We start from the raw sequence: 20682 nt of genomic DNA, 5'->3' as shown, positions 1-20682 counted from the left end.
GATTTTTTTTTTTTTGGTTACTCATGCCATGGAGACTAGAGTTCAATAATATTTATATATATTTATATATATATATATACACATTCCTAAGACAAAAAATTGATTTGAGTAAATTTACCCCCATTGATTCCGGATGGTGACCCGTTTCGAAACGGGTCACCATCCGGAACGAATGGGGGTACATTTATTGTTATCAAATTTTTGTCTTAGGAATGCGACAAAAAACTAAAAATATTATTGAACTCTAGTCTCCATGGCGTGACTAATCAATAGAAAAAAAGTCATTTTGGGGGTGAACTACTCCTTTAAGTACATTTTGATACATATACTTTTGTAAATTTTGAATTCCTGAATTTTACTTGCAAGGTCACGGTCGCACAGCACTTTTATTCTTCTACCTATTAGGGCAGATCAGGGTTGTAGCCAGGATTTACCAAATGGCTAGGCCTGGCACAATGTGGGTGGGCACAGATGCAAGCTTGTACATTGGCTATTTTAAAATAGACAACATTTAAATATTTACAGGGACACAATACATTCATTTGTCATGGAAGTGTTGTCTTTCTTTGCTTCCTAGATTGCCGCGCATCGCTGCATCGCGCAACGCATCGCGAATGTTTTAGTTCTATTTGGGTGTGCACAAAAAATGAAATGGGTGGGCCTAGGCCTATCCAGGCCCACCCTTGGCTATGCCCCTGGGGCAGATTCTGCCAATGTATTTCAATGGGAATTAAGCTGTTTGTTGCCATTTGCGGATTTCTTCAAAAAAAAAAAACGAAAAAAAAAAAAAAAACACTCCATTCCCATAGAAATGCATTGGCAGAAACCGCCCTCATACAATAGTGTGACCGTGCCCTTACAGACTGAGAGTACATCTACATGCCAGTACTGATACTTATACTTAAGTAAAAAATGTGAGTACTTTTCCCACCACTGCATGGAAGAGCCTTGTGAGCGACGGTGCAAGAGATGGAAGCATGGCTGTATGAGCAATAATTGGGACTGGGGCAGACATAGACATCAAAGGGGTCTTGAGCCCCTGCCCTTTTATCCGTCTGTAAAAAGTGTCTTCTCCAGACCATGAATGCCTTTTTTACTATGGTTAAAGAAATGCAAATGTCCTCTTTCCCTGCTATACCTGAAGGCAGAATTCAAGAGAATTTGCCTTGTCCAAACTCTCCTGAGCTGGAATGCAGCATCTTATGTTGAAAGAATCCATGTCCTTACGTCACATCTCTAGTATTAACTTGATTGTGCTTAGTTTAGTGTGGTATCACACACCGAAAATAGCAGCCATCCAAGCTCACAAAGCGTCACAAAATGTGTCGCATTGTGTGCTTGGAGGTCTGCTATTTTCTACATTTTCACCAAAAGGCCCTTTTAGAAATGTCAGCCTCTGCCTCTCTATTCTCTACACGTCCCTGAGAAAAAAAACATACTACACAAGTCATTGCATTTGCCCCCAGGCAAATGCAATGACTTGTGTAGTATGTTTTTTTCTCATTTATTTTCACTCTCTTTCACTTTTTTCATTCACAGCAGTGGTGGAAAGTAACGATGTAGGCCTACTTACGTACTTTATACTTTTTTTTAGTATGTATTAGTATTTCCAATTCCCATTTTCCAATTCACTACATCTCACTGGCAAACATTGTACGTTAACTCCACAACAATATTTGAAAACTTTAGTTACCAGTTACTTTGCAGATATAAATTATCATTCTATAAAACATGGGCAAATTTGAAAATAGCCAACATACAAGCTTGTAAATCTGCTATTAATATGTGTGTAGGGTTAGGGTTAGACACACACACACACACACACACACACACACACACACACACACACACACACACACACACACACACACACACACACACACACACACACACACACACACACACACACACACACACTAGGGTAGACACACACACACACACACACACACACACACACACACACACACACACACACACACACACACACACACACACACACACAAGTCAAACATTGAGCAAACAAGGGAATGCGTTGTCAAGGGTCTGCTTTGAACCATCATTAGGAATAACCAGTGAAAGCAAAAGATGCCTGACTCCAGCAGAGATTCTAGTTTCTATAGCAACAGCAAAGACTTTGGATAATGTAAGAGTTGGTTGTCACTGATGTGGCCCCCAGTTTGATTTAGTTTTGCGAGGCATTGTGTGCTTGTAGATCGGCTATTTTCACTATTTTGAATCGTTTTAAAAATAATAACATAAAAAGGAAGGTTTTGGACAGTGGCGGGCGGTGCATTTTATACCCCGGCCCGGCCTTCAATATATATCAATCCAACCACAAGCTCAATGGTTAGAATTGCGCACAAATTCACATGATTATAGTAACCAGGCAACAACAGACAACACCGATATCAAACCAAGCTGATGAGATCGGAGACTGACTGAGTTACACACTGCACAAGTGCAAACCGCACGCACGCTCGCAGCCACACAGACAGACACACACACACACACGCACACACGCGCACACAGACAGTCACACACACTTGCAGCTTAGGGTCAGAAAGAGCCAACTTGCAACACGGACAGCAGCAACAATATAGCCTATAAAACGATCAATCAGCACAGAGAGTACAAAATAATATAAAGATCGATTAAACTCACCCAATGCCAAGCTTTTCTTTAAGTCCTACTCGAAAAAGGTTTGCCAAATTGTCCAGTAAATCCACACCAAATCTGTTTATTCTCCTCCTTCAGCCATGTTTTGTTATTTGTGCATTTGTTTGTGAGTTAATTTAGCGAACTGAACTCATCACTCATCAGCTCAGAGTAAACAGAAGAACATGAAAACAAAGGTCTGGTTTGGAGGAAGTGGTTCCCGTTTCTCATTGGACCGTTTTTCCAGGGAAACTTATCAGGGATGGGATCTATAGACTGTAGGCAAATGGGATGCTAGCAACGCCAACATAAAAGCCTTTGGTTTCTGAGGCAAGCAAGCAACGTCATCAGGGCCAGCTAGAAGGCTCTGCTATCTGAAAGAATACGCCCAGCAGCCGGGCAAACTCGAGATCTGATTGGTTAAAGAAGCTGACAATCTAAATGTCAGCCCCATTCTCTTGTACTGTGGCTGGCTTCAATGGAGATTCTGAAGGCTCACGGTAGAGATTTCTACCCGGAGACAACACAACAAAATATCTGATTGGTTAAAAAAAACAAGCTGTGTTTTTTTTTATTTATGTTTGCTTAAAAAATACATATATTCAAAGATTTGCACACATTTTCACAACTTTTCAAAAAATAGCAGATCTACAAGCTTGCAGCGTGGCACTCGGTGCCGCGCTGTGAGCTTGTATATCTGCTATTTTTCAATAGCTGTATAATTACGACCCCTCCAACTTGGGCCCTAGTAACTCAGGCGTTGTGCGAGGCGTTGTGTGCTTGTAGATCGTCTGTTTTCACTAGTTTAACTCATTTTAAAAATGATAAATACAAAACAAACGGTTTTGGACTTACAAGGTTTCCACCCGACAACGACGAAATATAACTCATGTACAGTAATTGGCCCACTGGCTTGTCACTTGTCATGATCTGAAACGGCAAATCTTTGAGTAGCAGCAGCGCTAGAGAGCGAGATCTCTCTCTAAAGCGCGCAATGAGGGCCTCTCCAACTCTTTTTCCCGGGCTGAATCAGGGGCCCAGCATGTCCCTGCCCCCGACTGACGGAACTATTGCTGTATTGACTTTGACCCCTAATAGGGAGAGTGCTCATGTGCGTCTTGCGGTGACACGCTCCCTAGTTTTTCTTCTTCTCTGAGCTGCTTTTTTTGTTAGTTTTTTCGCACTGATTTTTGACTTTGCACTATTAGGTTGTGTTGGTAGTTTCTGAGTATTCTGCTTTGTTTAACAATGTCAGTGAGATACTTGTTGCACTAACTAGCATTGACTGTTACGGTCTCTTTTTGTAAGTCACTTTATGTATATATACTTATATATTATTCGCCCCCTCTATTGATGCACCTTTTCTTTATTGGTACTGTACTGCTCTTTTTTTTTTCTTTTACTCTTATCTATCTTTTGTCTTACTTCTCTGTAACTTTGTAAATACTGTATACTGCTATGCTACAACTGGACAACTGAATTTACCCCTTGGGATAATAAAGGTATCTATCTGACCCCCTTGTGACGCCCCTGTCTTTGCCCTCCAAAGGCATCACCACGGTGCTGACCATGACCACCATCAACACCCACCTGAGAGAGACGCTGCCCAAGATCCCCTACGTCAAGGCCATCGACATGTACCTGATGGGCTGCTTCGTCATGGTCTTCCTGGCCCTGCTGGAGTACGCCTTTGTCAACTACATCTTCTTCGGCCGGGGGCCCCAGATGCAGAAGAAGCTCGCCGAGAAGGCGGAGAAGGCCAACAACGAGAGGGCCAAGTATGACTCCGCCAGGGTGAGTTGGGTGATGATGATGATGGGATTTGGATTGTGTTGTTTGACATGGGCTATAGCAGGGTTCCCCAATAGGCAGCCCGCTGGCCATTTGTGGCCCGCGGGGGGCTACTGTCTGGCCCACACCAACCCCAGCAATAATGGTGGTATGAGAGCAGCAACAACACTAGTATATCGTCGTTGTCAGGTGGAAACGTCGTATCTCCAAATTTGTACGTTCTTTCGCAAAGTAAAGCCCTGCTTCATCATTATCAAGGCCGTTTCACAAAAGTAGTGAAAACAGCAGATCTACAAGCACAACGCCTCGGTGCGAGGCGTTGTGCTTGTAGATCGGCTGTTTTCACTAGTTTAAATCATTTTTAAAATGATATCTGAACTGTCGCTGGAGTAGCGGGAACGCCACCGTCGTCCCCTGCAATGCTGTGGCCCTCGGCTTGGTACCCTAGACATGATTCGGCTCTTGGGGAAAACTAATTGGGGAACCCTGGGCTATACTGATATCTGTTGAGTCCAAAGTGGGTCGATCTTTTAAATGTCTACTCGCACAAACAGACCGATATGGTCAGAAGTATGACCGACCGGCCGGCCGGCCGCCGGAACGATTGATTGAACGATTGAACGACTGATTGAATGATTGAACGATTGAATGATTGAACGATTGAATGAACGAATGAACAAACTAACTAACTCACTAACTAACGAACGACCAAATGATTGAATGAACGAATTATTGAATGAACAAACGAACAAATGAACAAATGAATCAATTAATGAAATTACAAATGTACCAATGTACAAATTTACAAATTAATTAATGGCATTCAAGAAGATGATTATTCATGATCTGCTATGACCTACTGGCACTGCGATGGTTTTCAACCTTGTTGTTCCCATAGCACACCAATGGCCAAGTCTGAATCCCAAGGCGCACCTGTGTTCACAATGCAAATATCTGATCTACAAGCTCACAAGAGCTATAAATCACTGTAAATTATAATATTATAAAACATACATTAACCACTTTAGCCCTATATATTTTATACCTATAGGCTATTTGAAAATAGCCGATCTACAAGCCAACAACGGGTCTCATTGTGATGAGTTGTGGGATCTGTAGATCAGCTATTTTCAAACATTTTGCACTTTTACTTTCGGCACTTTACGCACATTTTGATACCAATACTTTGGTACACTTACTTAAGTACATTTTTAATTCCAGACTTTTACTTGTAAGGCTGCAGCCACACCAAAATACCTAGAGTGGAATCCGCCAATGCCTTTCAATGAGAATGTAGCGTTTTTTTTTGCAGAAATCATCTACTGGCATGAAACCGCTCCATTCTCATTGAAATGCATTGGCGGATTCCACTCTAGGTATTTTGGTGTGGCTGCAGCCTTAGGGTGCCCACACACCAAAATACCTATGAGAGTGGAATCCGCGTTCCGCCAATGCATTTCAATGAGAGTGGAGCGGATTTTCCTCTACTGACATGAAACCGCTTCACTCTCATTGAAATGAATTGGCAGAACGCGGATTCCACTCTCATAGGTATTTTGGTGTGAGGGCACCCTAACAGAGTATTTCTATATTGCAGTATTGATACTTTTACTAAGAATTTTAGTACTTTTTCCACAACTCAAAGTAGCAGTGAAAATGTACCGAGGTAGGATCCAAGTTAAAGTACGGGCAAATCCAGTGTCCGCCAGTCGTCTGACACGGTGTGGCTGCACATTTCTCCTCAGGAGGCAGGTAGTAGGACCGCATCCCTAAAACGCTCCAATCAGATTAAAGGTCTTCGCCACTCACGCTCGGTGAGTTTTATTTCACTATTCAATCGTCCAGACGCCTTCCATATTTTTAATGTGAACTCCTCCATTGCCATCCGCCAACATGGCATGTTTTCATTTATTTTCAGTTTAGTTTTTAGTTTTTTCACCTCTCGAAACATTTGTTTCTCCATGGAATGAAACGACAACGGACGTCGCCATAAAGGAACATTCAAACATTCAGTCTGACTTGCCGTGGTAACATTGTGTCATTGTGAGTCACGTGCATTTTGTTTCTGCGTTGAATGAAAGCATGATACAAGGTGCTCCACATCCTGTTCTACTATTGAATGCTTATTTGTTTTCCTCAACCCATCTGTTGCAGTATCTACAAATACTATACTATACATCCTCATGTCTTAAAACAAATCGTACTATCCTATCCTATCCTATCCTATCCTATCCTATCCTCTATATCCTAAAAAACAAGGAAACCTCTGTCTGCCCTTCCTTCAGCCCATTTTCCTCCTGTGGCTTGATCAATCTCTCTGAATTTGTATAATTCGTCACTGTCTGGTCAGAACCTCTTAACACCATTTTTGAGGTTTTTGATTTGTTGGTCATAAATCAGGGCTATTGAACACCCGAGTTAAAATAATATTGAACCAATGGAAAGTAGTAAAAAGTGTTCCACACTTTCTGCCAAACCAGCTAACTCCACCGATTGGCCCTCTCTTTCTTTCATAAATATATGCTATTGAACACCCTTTACGTCTGTGTGTTGGTTAAAATAATATTTAACCAAAAAAAAAAAGTAGTAAAAAGCCCTTTGGTCAAAACCACCACTTGAGCTCATTTCCCCGAAAACAATCAATCAGTCAATTCTGTGCTTGTCCACCTCTCTCTCCCCCCGGCGCCGCAGGCGGAGCCCGGCCACGGCAACATCCTGCTGACCACGCTGGAGATCCACAACGAGGTGGCGGGCAACGAGGTTACCACCAGCCTGGCGGACATCCGGAGCTCCCAGTCCATGATGCAGCTGGACATGAGCGCCTCCACGCCGCACTCCTCGCACCACCACATCCAGTACCGCAAGCAGAGTGGCGGGGTGGGCCCCACGCGCTCCTCCAGCCGCCACTCCCTGGACCGCGGCCGCGCGAGCACGCAGGCCAAGCAGCGCGGCGGCGGCGGCAGTCGCCTGCGGAGGCGCTCGTCGCAGCTCAGGATCAAGATCCCCGACCTGACGGACGTGAACGCCATCGACCGCTGGTCGCGGGTCATCTTCCCAGCCGTCTTCTCGCTGTTCAACCTCGTCTACTGGCTCTACTACGTCTGATCGTGAGCGGGGTTGTCGTTGTCGTTGTTTTTTTTTTTTTTTTTTGGGTTCTGTTCTGTTTTGTTTTAAAGCTGATGTAAGTCGTTTTCTGATGACATAAGCAGAAAAAAGGCGATCGCTTATTTATATTTTTTATTATATTCAGACGACTAACAATGCTCCCTAAGACTAATCTGGTCGCTGTGACCCTAATAGTGGCCGTCGCAGTCTGCCTCCAAAACTATTTTGTTATCCAGGGGTCTTCAACAGGGGGTCCCAGACCCCTAGAGTTACTACAGGGGGGCAGCCAAATCTTTAAACTAACAACTATTCTGAGGAGAACTTTAGCCGAAAATAGACGATCTACAAGCTCTCAACGGCTCGCAGCACGAGGCGTTGAGAGCTCGTAGATCGGCTATTTTCGGCAAATAGGTTTGGTATAGAGGTAAAAAAGAGCAGACCAAGAACAGAGTGAAAGGTCAAGTTAACTAAAAACACAAATCCAACATATACCAATGAGAGTGCTGTCTATGAAATCGATGAAAATCTGCATCACACATTTATACGATATGTAGAGGGGGTCCCTGCTTAATCTCTCTCTCAGCTAAGGGGTCCTTGGCCTGAAAACGTTGAAGACTCCTGGTGTTATCTGTGAGAAGCTCTGTCAGTAGCAGCATGAACCAGCCGACCCGGGGCTAAAAGGATTGGCAGACAGGTCTGTCATATCCGAACGAGAGGCACCCTGATTGGTTAATCACGAGCAGGCTGTACTTTCTGGACCAATGACAGAGCTCACAGATAGAAGAATAGTTTTGGGGGCAGGCCAAGTGTCACAGAGACTAGCTTTTTTGGGGTAGCATTGTTAGCCATCTGAATATAATAAAATATATTTTTTAAATAAAAATAAGCAATCACCAAAAAATCTGCTTGCGTCAGCAGAACACTACATATATCTGCTTTAAGTGTTTGGTGTTGTTTATTTGATTAATTCGTTTTCTGTATTTATTTCCTTTTTCTTGTTTTTTCTCTCTTTCTTTTTTTACGTGATAGGAATCTAAATGAAAGAAAAAGACTGCAATATTGACCAAAAACAATGTTGAGAAACAAAAGGACTGGCAAACTGCCGAAGTTCGGACCGACCTCTCGTTGAATTCTTTTTTATATATTTTCGGTTTCACGATCCTTTGTATCAAACTATGGCATATTTATTTATATTTCTCTCAGATGTATGTACTGTAATTGGGACTTGTAATTTGTCATTTCCCAACATTTGCCCTCTAAGTAAGTTGTACATAGGACGATGCACACAGCCAGCAGCAGTTGAAGATACAATTAGCAAAATATCAACATGAAAACAGTAAAAAACAAGAAGATTTTTTTCTTTTCATTATATCAGGGGTCTTCAACAGGGGGTCCGGGACCCTTAGGGCGTCCTCAGAGTTACTACAGGGGGGCCTCCAAATCCTTGTGTGGTAGGATAATTATTTTAAATTAACAACTTGAACCCTCGCATCCCTATACTCTGAGGAGAACTTAATCCAAAAAATAGGAGATCTACAAGCTCTCAACGCCTCGCAGAGTGCGGCGTTGAAAGCTTGTTGTAGATCGACTATTTTTGGCAAATAGGTTTGGTGTAGAGGTAAAAAAGAGCAGACCAAGTACAGAGTGAAAGGTCAAGTTTACTAAGTATCGACGATTTAAGATTTTAAGTGGTTAGGCGTCAAACAAGTCTATGAATCCATCTATGAAATCGATGAGAATCTTCATCACACATTTATTACAATATGTAATAAAAAGAGGGGTCCCTGCTTCATCTCCCTCTCAGCTAAGGGGTCCTTGGCCTGAAAACGCTGAAGACCCCTGCGATATATAATAAACAGTCGGTCAGATAAGTGCGGACATTTCTTGCAAACTGATGTATGTTTGTATGACTGGTTACCCTATGCAGTATTTGATGCATGACGATGAAATGATCAGCCATAGTAAACAAAACTGATCTCTTCTTTTGCCTTGGGTTGAATAGCATTTTCAAAACTACAGAAGAAACTTTTGAAATGACATTGATGTGTGTTTTTTTTTTTTTGTGAATAGTATTGACATTATATTTGTTATGGACATATTGATCTGGTAAAAAAAAAGGAAATCTTTATCGGAAAAGAACGTTATTTATTTAAAGTCGAGGATTTGCTCCTCCATTCAGGATGATTGTGACTCAGGTTCAGAATTTTGCTGTTTGGCTTCTTTTTCCTGGCAGAGCAAAGTGTCAGAGAAGTATCCTTTTTGGTAATTTGTTACGGAACAAAAGCAAAAAAGCACAACACCTGAACTGTACTGCCATTTTCTTCAAGTGATAGCATGACAATATTGCACTCTCTCAAATTTATCGAAAATTGTTCAAAAGAAAAAATAACTGTCTTGCTTTCTTTTGAGACAACTGCCAAGGGCCTTCTGGGCGATACCGTTACTCTGTCTCTGTGGAATAATATTTTTGTATTCTGTGTCTTTTAGATATTGATTTTATTCCCTATCCCGTCTCACACACACACACAAAAAAAACATATTTATGCTCAACACTACTGGAGAGACTATGCGTTGGAACTCGGTTACGCCGTTAAGATGACGTATTGGGGGGGTGGAACTGTTTGTACATAAGTACATAGATGTATATACAATACTCTGTGTGTACAGCAACAAACAAAAAAAGGATGGCATATTCAGCATTTTGTGATTGTCATTACATGCAAAAAAAAAAAGAAAAAAGAAAAAAAAAGCGAATGAAAAATAACCAAGCATACGATTCAACCACATTCACGCCAACTTAGCTAATGATTATTATTATTATTATTTTCCCAGTATTTGCGGAGCACTGAATATATTTCTTCAGAAAACATCACTCCAACTTGAGATCATCCTAGATCCTGTATACTAGTCATGCTGCATTCCAGAACTGTCATGAAGTGGTAACAAAAAAATGCAGTAATAGGCTACAGCAGCCACATTGGAGAGAAGTTGCGTCTCGTCTCACTTCCCTCAAAGGTGTTGTTACCAATGATGAAGGCTCTGTTCCATTTCATTTAGCACGGTGTTTCTCAAAGCTTTTATTTCAAGGACCACCACAACTCTGAGAGTGTACAAATGGTCCATTTGGTTCCATTTGTACACTCTCAGAGTTACACACCTTTTAAGGGGTCATTTGGAACCAAGGAACCACAATGAGGGTCCCTGCCTCCTGGACCACACTTTGAATGAGACCCACTAGTATAGCAGGAGTGTTTCCAGTGAGCCAACATGCACAACATCAGCACCCTGACTCTGTTTGAACAGAATAGAACAGAGCCTTCATTATCATTGACATAAAAAGGTAGACACCTCCTTCGGCTCAGGAGCGTTTCGCTGTTTCTATGTGTCATCTTTTCGACACCCAAACCTAACCCTTACCTCCGTGGGGTGAGTCGCTAACCCTCCCGACGCTCCGTTGTCGAAATGATGGTCGTTCGAAAGAGCGAGATTTCCCCCTTCGGCTCTGGGGCGTCCGTCTTTGTGGATAGGCAATTTTTAAGGCAAGCGGTGAAGCACGCTTCCGCGTGTGTCACAGAAGGGGATGTTCAGTAACTTGAATTGAAGTCCCGGAAAACATGCGCTGCGATTGGCCAGTAGTCACTTTGAGTGGCAGCGTGCTTTTGGCACTTCCGCACTTCTGCCTATAGTTTGACGGGTCGCTCCAATGAACTGCAGCGGCAGAAGATGCACCCTGGCCACAATAGGCGATGTAAATGGCATGAATCTGCAGACACCAGAAGTGCCGTGGTTAACGGAAGTTATGTCATGCGTTGAAGTCTTCCGGTGAAATTCTCCCGGCGGAAGTAGCACCGTTTCATGCCGGTCGTAACCAGGCTTTTCTCTTCGCAGATGAGTAAGCCTGGCTACGTGAGGCTATAGAAGATGTATCTAGCTTTTATATCTGTGTTCATTATTGGTAACACCTGTGAAGGAAGTGAAAAGAGACCCAACTAACCTCCAAAATGGCTGCTTATAGCCCATCACGAGTTCACTAGCGATATTGCGACAGATGACAGACGATGCGTGACAGCGCACTCTGCCGGTCCCCTTCGACCGATATAAGCACATACTAAACGTTGAATGTATGAGGTCCATTCTTCAGGGAGAGGAGCACGAGCCATGGCCATCAATTTTCTCCATCGCGGGTTGGAATGTAACATGCTCATTCTTGTGCTCAGAGTGCGGCTTAATTGACGAGAGAGAGGGGGAGAAATGGCAGTGGTGAACTGTGTGTCAGAGTGTGTGCATGCAGTGTGTGTGTGTGTGTGTGTGTGTGTGTGTGTGTGTGTGTGAGAGAGAGAGAGAGAGAGAGAGAGAGATGAGGAGACTGATAGGAAGTGACTGAGATTGAGATAGTAGACCATCAATGTATTTTCTGTGTTGCCATGGTTGACTGCAGCTACTATGGACAAAAGGTCAAGCCTACAATAATGTCACGTAAAAAGTTGTTGTCTTGTCCTACATGACTCTGTATTGCCATCAGTGGTGTAAAAATACTTATTTTGTTTTACTTGAGTAAAAGTATCAATACTGCAATATAGAAATACTCTGTTACAAGTAAAAGTCCGGAATTCAAAGTTTACTTGAGTAAAAGTGAAAAGGTATTGGCACAAATGGCCAAAATGTATATAGGGCTGAGTATGTTTTGTAATAATCATCAATACCTACAAAGTAACTAACGTTTTCAAATAATTAAAAGCACAATATCTGGATCCCAGATGTAGTGGAGTAGTAGTAAAAGTATTGGAAATTGGAATTACTCAAGTAAAGTACAAATAACTTAAATGTGTAGTACAGTATTTGAGTCAATGTACTTGTTACTTTACACCACTGGTCGCCGTAACTTGTGCCATTCACATGCGCAGGTCGCAGAAAGCCGTGGACAAGGGTTGTAAATGTACAGCATTTCGTTGCTCCGTCATACATGTGTAACATAGCTTACATTTCACCATCCATGCATGTAACAAAATAATACATAGACAATCCATTTCATAGCAACGTGATGCGTGTATAGGAAACATATTTTGCTACTTGATGACAAGGTGCATCAGGTTTTTGACCGCGTTGGCTGATCACGTTAGCCTACTAAGATCAATTCACCTTCAGTTCTTTCCATTATGGAAGTTAAGACCTTTATTGTGAAACTGGAACTTTGTGAAAATGGTAAAGTTCTATGACATTAGAATGCTTCTCATATGACATATCCCCCTGTCTGACTAAATGACCAGGAACTGAATGTATTGCATTTTGACTGTTCTTGCGCAGTTTTGCGGTTTACTCTCTGAATCCTGTTGATGCTGGAAATGGAAAATACAGTAGGAGCCTCTGGTTTGTTTCCAAAACGAGGTGACCACAATCAGGGACGTGCTGGCCATTGGGAAAAGCGGGACAACTCCCGAACGGCTGGTTCATTCCCTGCCGGTCCAGGCCGGCCATTAGGAAAAAAATAAAAATAAAATGTCGGCCTTCGTTCCATTTTGGGGGCTGGGCGGCCAACAAAGTAAATCGTCACTGTCGGGCAGAAACCTCGTATCTCCAAGTTTCAAAATTCAAATGTATACATTTTTTTGCAAAGCAAAGCCTTGCTTCATCATACAAGGCCGTTGCACAAAAGTAGTGAAAACAGCAGATCTACAAGCACACAACGCCTCGCGGTGCGAGGCGTTGTGTGCTTGTAGATCGGCTGTTTTCACTAGTTTAAATTATTTTTAAAATGATAAATACAAAACAAACGGTTTTGGACATATAAGGTTTCCACCCGACAATGACGAAATATAACAAAAAATATAAATGAGGGCCTGTCCAACTCTTTTTCCCGGGCTGAATCAGGGGCCCAGCACGTCCCTGACCACAATTCCCCTGTTCTACTGGGAAGATCTGGCTTGAAGTGGGGGCTTGTCCTGGATGCGAAGTGTAAAACATTTCTTGGGGGCGACCACGTCGGGTGGGTCAGTTACCAATGGAAAACAGTCGTTTCTATTAATCCCCAACTAAGTTGTTTCTTTGGATAGGCCTGTATGCTGATGGGCCGTTCAAGGTGGGATTTGTAGGTGTGATGTTATTACCGTGGACAAGACATGACGTGAAAGCCATGCCCCGTGTAGTTTTTTAGGGAAAGAAAATGTGGATCTCTGAACACGTCAGGGAGGCTCATTCTCACTCAGAGAAACATTCCAAGAGGAAAGAACTGATCCTTGTTTGAGGCCAGAGACTAACTGAATGGGTGATTCTATCCTCATGTTTACTACGTCTATCTCCCTGTGTATGTTTATACGCAAGTGTGCATACTCATTTTATTTTAAATGTGTCTGCAGAGTTTCCAAATAGTTATCGCACAAGTCCGATTTCTTTCCTCATTAAAAACGAAATGTGTGCAGCTTCCAAAAACAAAAAAGGAGAAGAAAGAAATAGACTATATGGAGACATATATGCTGTACCGTACTGTAGGTACCTGTGTGTCATGCATGCATTCTATGACTGGAAATGATGTTTAATAAAAAATACTACTATGAAACTGTTAACTCTGAAAGTTGCCAACCTCTCGTGTAAAGAATGACATCACACCAAATGAGCCTACCCTCCAATGAAATGAAATACAAATAGAGGCACAAAAGAGTCAAAATGTCATCGATGACTTCAGGTGTTGCTTGGCCTTGGTCCCATTATGGAATGTGAAAAATGTTCTGTGCTGCCACAAAATGTATCTAACTTTAGATTTATACTGTATAATCTAATGTATGTTCCTCTTCCCTTTTTCAATAGTTTATCATGTTATACCATCAAATAAATTATATACATTGTACCTGGTGTGAATTGTGTTTTGTATTGACCGAATTCACGTTACGCAACTTCCTGGTGCTGACGTCACGGTTGAAGGGGAAAACCTTACTAAAATCCCATAGAGTTAACACAGAAATCGCAAATTTAATGCAATTTCCGAATAGTACAGTATAAAATACGGCTAGCATGATCAAGAACACAAGATAGTAAAAGTCACAAAGCGTTATAATTTACTTTACCGTTCGAAATAATGTGTTAATTTACCCTTCAAAGCTGATGTCAGCACCAGGAAGTTGCTGAGAAATTTCCTCAGTGCGCGTGCGTGGGCGGGCCGTGAATAGGGTCTATTACAAGCAACAACATTTGAATGGGCTACTGTGACAATCAAGGGTTTACTGTCCTGAAAGACCAAAAAGATTCAAGACTATGAAGATTATGACAAAATAAGGCTCCATTTTGTACACTCACCATGTTTACAGACCCGTTTGGAGTTGGACCCATGTAGCCAGCCAGGTGTCTCTCCTGATTACCTCCGGTTCCACCCTCCAATCAGCACTGCAGGACTCAGCAAGAGACACTCATCAGTAATGGCCACTCACTCATGGTGCGTTTCAACAGCGGGTGACGGTCGGCCATAATTTCCGGAAGTGCGTCATTTGTCAGTGGGACCTGGAAATTACTGCCGATAGCAGGCGATGAGGTGATAGTGGGAAATGTCGCCCAAAAACATGAAAATAATGTAACTTTTGGACGACATCGCCCAGAGTCGCCGGCTGTTGCCCGCTGTTAAAACGTAGGGACAGAACCCTGGTAAAGGCCCAACAGGGCCGTCACACCAGGATATCCTGGATGGCTTGATTCTGGGCTTAAAATAATTGATATAAATATTTTGGTAAATCTCTATGGGAAAAATGAATGGCCGATTTTTTTTAGTGGCACCAGAAAACCACGTCCACTGGTAATATGCCTGATTCTAAAAAATGTCTTCTAAATCCTTAAAGTTTTCAGAAAAATCTATGTTGCTAAACTTGCTACATCAGTGGTTCTCAAACTTTTTCATGTCAAGGACTCCCAAAATGATATGCATTTGGCCACCGACCCCCATCTCAAAACATCTTGTTCCAAGGACCCCCAGAAGCAAAGATTTGAGTTCAAATTGTTTGCTTAAAAGGATTTGCACACAATATCGCGATTTAAAAAGAAAAAGCAGATCTACAAGCTCATTGCGTGGCGTGAAGTGTCCGGGCTATGAGCTTGTATACCTTGTATAACTATCAGGCTGAAACCTTGTATCTCCAAGTTTCAAACGTCTATGTTTTTTGCTAAATTAAAGCCCTACTGTATACTTCATCAGGCAAAAGTGTTGCACAAAACTAGTGAAAATAGCAGATCTACAAGCACACAACGCCTTGCGATGCAAGGCGTTGTGTGCTTGTGGATCGGCTATGTTCACTAGTTTAACAACGACTATGGCTAAAATCTAAAGCTTTTTTTTTTCATGCGATTGCATGAGGATCTCTTTTGATGAAGTGTGATCTCACACTGAAGCCCTGGTGGATCCCTGAAGACGTGGATCAAAGAGGGAGAGCCACTGTGCTCCGTTCCCCACAGAGCTCTCTCTCTGCAGCCACAGTGTAACGTATGTTTACAAAGGGAGTTTCCTGCTTGCCTGGGAGATAATGATTCTAATTAGGCCATTGGAAGAGGGTCAGAGGCGCCTGGGGGGGACCCGTAGAACGCAGAACTATTCCTGATTGCGCCAATGCAACCATGCAGGGTTTGTCAACTCGTCCTCCGAAATGAGTAATCTGCTCTCCCGTATCTGGAAACTAAAAAAGATGTGTGTCCCATATTGCAGTGCAGTGTTGATTTTGTCTACTAAAACTATGGCAGAGAATGTCCGTCAAGCTGCCTTTTTTCCACTGACGAAAACTAAATAAAAACTTAACTAGAAGCAGTGCCTTCCGAGCACAGGTCTCCGTCAGGTCAGGTAGGTAAGGTCACAATCTGGCTAACCCTCATCAAATAAAAGGGCAAGTTACGCTTTCAAAGTAACTTCCCCAACACTGGGTATAGGTCACAATCTGGCTAACCCTCATCAAATAAAAGGGAACACCCACTCTGTTTTGTTCCTTTTCATTCTGTTGCGTAGCATCAGAGAGTCTGTCTTGAGAGATTAGGTAGGTCATGGCTCATGGCCTCCTGGTGGCGCTATAATAGGCCAATGTGAAAAGGGTGTCATGTCTTTTTTTCTCAACCTAGTCAGGTCAGGTTTGCAAAAGTCGTCCTACTGGTGGCGCTATAACAGGCCAATGTGAAAATCCTGCAAAATTTGGAAGCCAATCATAACCAATCAGGATGGAATATGGAAAACCGTACAGATCCATGTTGATCACATGACTATAGAGATACTCCAAAGTGTTAAATGTGTTTTTCTTAAATCGGCCTCATGGCACTGGCGATAGAAGTAAGAACAGGCCCATGTGGAAAATGAGGGGCAGAGGTCTGAATTGGCATCCAATGGTGCCGGAGATTAGCTGGTAACAGACAGACGGACACACACACGGACGGACTAACACACACACACACACACACACACACACACACACACACACACACACACACACACACACACACACACACACACACACACACACACACACACACACACACACACACACACACACACACACACACACACACACACACACAGACAGACAGGGTGCAAAACATAGTCTCAGCCTTTTGGCCTGGCGGAGACAACAAGAACTAAGCTACGATGAGTAAGACTAAATATATTGACAATTTTCATCAACAAATAAAAGTCATTTTATATTTGGTTGCGCTTTGGTGTGAAAATAGCTCACGTGTCAAAGTGCAACGCATTGATGGTAGATCTGCTATTTTGAGCATGCAGCTAAGTATAAATCATCCATTACGATGCCATCAAGGCACCGACAAAATATTGTTTTGTCAACAAAACCAACTGTAGATTTAGTCTTATGATATTTCGTCAAAACTAAAACTTTTCAGGTGACTAATACATGACACTGGTACCATCGTCTTCAAATGTGTATCATACTGCTCTAGTGCTCTCAGTCTGAGCAGAAGAAAGCTTTTTCGATAAAGATATATCCTCTTAAGACTACATGTCTTCACCTTCACACCTGTATGCTGTGCGTACAACACTCATACAGGAAAACAAACACACTCCCTATAGCATTCCATCTACGCACATATGAAAGCTAGCTTTGAAGGTGTAAACACACCACCCACACACACACACACACACACTGTACAGTATGCTCACCCCCAGCCCCCTCCCTCATAAGCATCTATAGGCGCGCACACTCAGGACTCTGAGATGATTGACGCGGTGCTGTCGGACAGACGGGGGGGCCCGTAGCCTCACAAATTGCTTTATTCCTGTCAGGAAGTTGATGATCCAATGACAGGTTGTTGTTGGAGGTTGGCAGTCTTGGAAAAGAAAGTAGGCTACTCACGTTCTTTACTTAAAGGGGCACTCCACCACTTTTCAACCTATGTTCATATAATTGGTCCTCACTCAAAAATAGCTTTCTTTTTTTTTTCTTTTTTTTTCTCAGAGGAGGGCTGTGGGCAGGTCAGAAACCCATCGTCTTGTGACATCATCGATTGCCAATCCAGCTTATAGAAACTGCAGGCTTTCTATTCCTGAAAAGTTGCAATTTTAAAGTGGAAGCCATTGTTCTCGCGATAATAAAAATCTAAATATCTTTTTCAAAAATATTGATTACATTTTTTTTTTTTTTTTAAATGATGATGTCACAAGACGATGGATTCTGAACTTCCCACAGCTCTCCTAGGAGACTTGGACTGAGTAGAAAAAAATTGTGATATTTTATCATGAACATTAGTGAGGACCTATTATATGAAGACAGGTTGAAAAGTGGTGAACTACTCCTTTAAGTGAAAGTATCAATACTGCAATGTATAAGTGCTCTGTTACACGTAATAGTCCGGACTTTGACATTTACTTTGTTGTAGGAATGCGACAAAAAACAACAAATATTATTGAATTATTATATGAAGTATTAATATAAAACCACTTTAATACATTTGACTAAATAATAACTACTGTACATCAGATCCATCATGGGACACTTCCAGATCCATTTCCTGAAAAGCAGTTTTGAGACATGCTTGTACAAGGTTTCCACCCTATCATGTGGCGTCATGCTTCCTCTCATATCGTCACTGTCGGGCAGATACCTCGTATCTCCAAGTTTCAAATTTGAACATTTTTTCGCAAAGTAAAGCCCTGCTTCATCACACAAAGCCGTCGAACAAAAGTAGTGAAAACAGCAGATCTACAAGCACACAACGCCTCGCGGTGCGAGGCGTTGTGTGCTTGTAGATCGGCTGTTTTCACTGGTTTAAATCATTTTCAAAATGATGAATACAAAACAAACTGTTTTGGACATACACGGTTTCCACCCGACAACGACGATATTTTCCTCTTTCCTGGGGGAGTTACACTTCTTTGCCACTTCCATGCACTTCCCATGCTGTCAAAACCTTTCATTCACAAATTACATTAAGCATGAGCACTCCAAGCCAATCACAGTCTTTTGATTTGCAGTCAGCCAATCAGGCGAGGGTCTCCATTCCACAAGTAGGCTATACTACCCCTTGCTAAAAGTATCAATGCCACAATGTAGAAACAGTCAGTTACAAGTAAATGTTTGGTATTAAAAATGTAAAAGTGCAAAAGTATTAACATCAACTCCAGTTACGGTAAGTAAAAACACCTCAACATTGTATATTTGAATAAATGTACTTTACACCAATGCATTTGACAGAAAAAAACAGTGGTCCGGATTCCATTTAACTACGTTCAAACTGGTTTCCCTACAAACAAGTAAAATAAAACAAAAGAAAGAACAGCACAAAGCAGATCTACAAGCTCACAACTATAGGCTATTCAAGATGCGATGCACGCTGAGCTTGTAGATCCGTCTATTTTCACCACGGGACACCAATCGCACGACAACGTACAAAATAGGGCTCCAGTGGCTCATTGAGCTCCAATAAAGTGCCTGCAGTGATCCTTGATGGTCATCTCAGTGGATGTGTGGTGAGATACGAGCCACTGCTTTCTAGGTCATAAATAATGGGGTGTGAGCTTATATCCTCCACAGCATCCAACACTGGGGGAAATATACTCCCAACGTTTTGAAAAGGTCACACCATTTATTTGACCATTTACATTTATTCAAGTACTTCAGTACAATTGTCAGGTAGGCCTACTTTTACTTTACTTGTCACATTTTCTTTGCCTTATTATAGGCCTACTTCCACTCCACTATATTGGAGGCAAATGTTGTACTTTTTCCCTCCAGAACAATTATTTCAGTTTCAGTTACTAGTTACATTGCAGATTAGGTTATTATTACAAATACACATATAAGCACTTACGTATGGGCTGTACATACTGTATATACAACATAGATAGTTGGACTTACGTTCAAGTCCAACAATCTTGTTGCAGCAGTTGCCCTAAAGTCACTACTGCTGCAACAACTGAGCTTTAGTTCAAAGATAGTTGGACAACAACTTCAGAGGCTATATTATGTATATCTACTTATGATAACAGCATTCTATGTTTGGCAAGAAATATCTAACAATAGCCATGTGTTGTATAGAGAATAGGTTGCTGCCATCAGGAAGGAGATACGGTGTTCCAGCATAATTTATAATAAGGTCAGACTAAAAAGGTCCTTTCTTTGTCCATCAGTCGACTGCTAGGCAGTGGACATTGCTCTTGTCTGTATATCCTTATGTGTGCAATCCTGTCAGTGTGAACTGACAAGTACTATATCATATCCCTATATATGCCCCAATGCTTTGTAATCTCACTCAAGTACAATTTGGAATTCAGGACTTTTAAAGAAGAGCCATTTGTACAATGTGGTATGGAAGAAGTACTCACATGTTTTACTTAGTATCAACTATCAATATCCCGAATTGAAACTGTGCCAGTAAAAGTATAAAAGAATCTCTATCAAAATATACTAAGTAAAAGTACTCATTGCGCAGAATGTCCCATTTAACATGGGTACACATTTTAGTGTATGGGAGGGGCTTACAGTACATGTACAGTATGTATCAACATATTTGTTTTTGTAGGCTAATTTCTGATTTGGGCCTAACTATAGGTTAGGCCTAAATGGGTTAAATGATATTAAAAACGACGAATAAAAAGTGACGGATAAAGGGCCAGGGGCTCAAGCCCCCTTTCATGTCTGCACGTGCCTGTATGAGGATGTGTCA

General features: G+C 41.9%; 1 protein-coding gene across 5 annotated transcripts in view; it reads left to right on the top strand.

Annotated features, from left to right (window-relative positions):
* LOC308280587 (gamma-aminobutyric acid receptor subunit beta-3-like) overlaps positions 1-7551 on the top strand; it is a gene marked incomplete at both ends in the record, with an annotated part of 192162 nt that extends 184611 nt beyond the window's left edge. For 3 of the 5 annotated variants that reach the window (XM_080720915.1, XM_080720916.1, XM_080720913.1), the window contains 3 exons: positions 4205-4449; positions 6192-6260; positions 7138-7551. In XM_080720915.1, the coding sequence (XP_080577041.1) occupies positions 4205-4449; positions 6192-6260; positions 7138-7551 (728 nt within the window). Of the gene's footprint in view, positions 1-4204; positions 4459-6191; positions 6261-7137 lie in introns of all 5 variants that reach the window. The other 2 variants (XM_080720914.1, XM_080720917.1) reach the window with 2 other exon arrangements.
* Positions 7552-20682: the final 13131 nt, after the last annotated feature.

Source organism: Nannobrachium achirus (genome assembly GCF_963921795.1).
Source record: "Nannobrachium achirus genome assembly, chromosome: 24".
Lineage (NCBI taxonomy): Eukaryota > Metazoa > Chordata > Actinopteri > Myctophiformes > Myctophidae > Nannobrachium > Nannobrachium achirus.
This window is presented reverse-complemented; position numbering and strand designations above follow the sequence as displayed.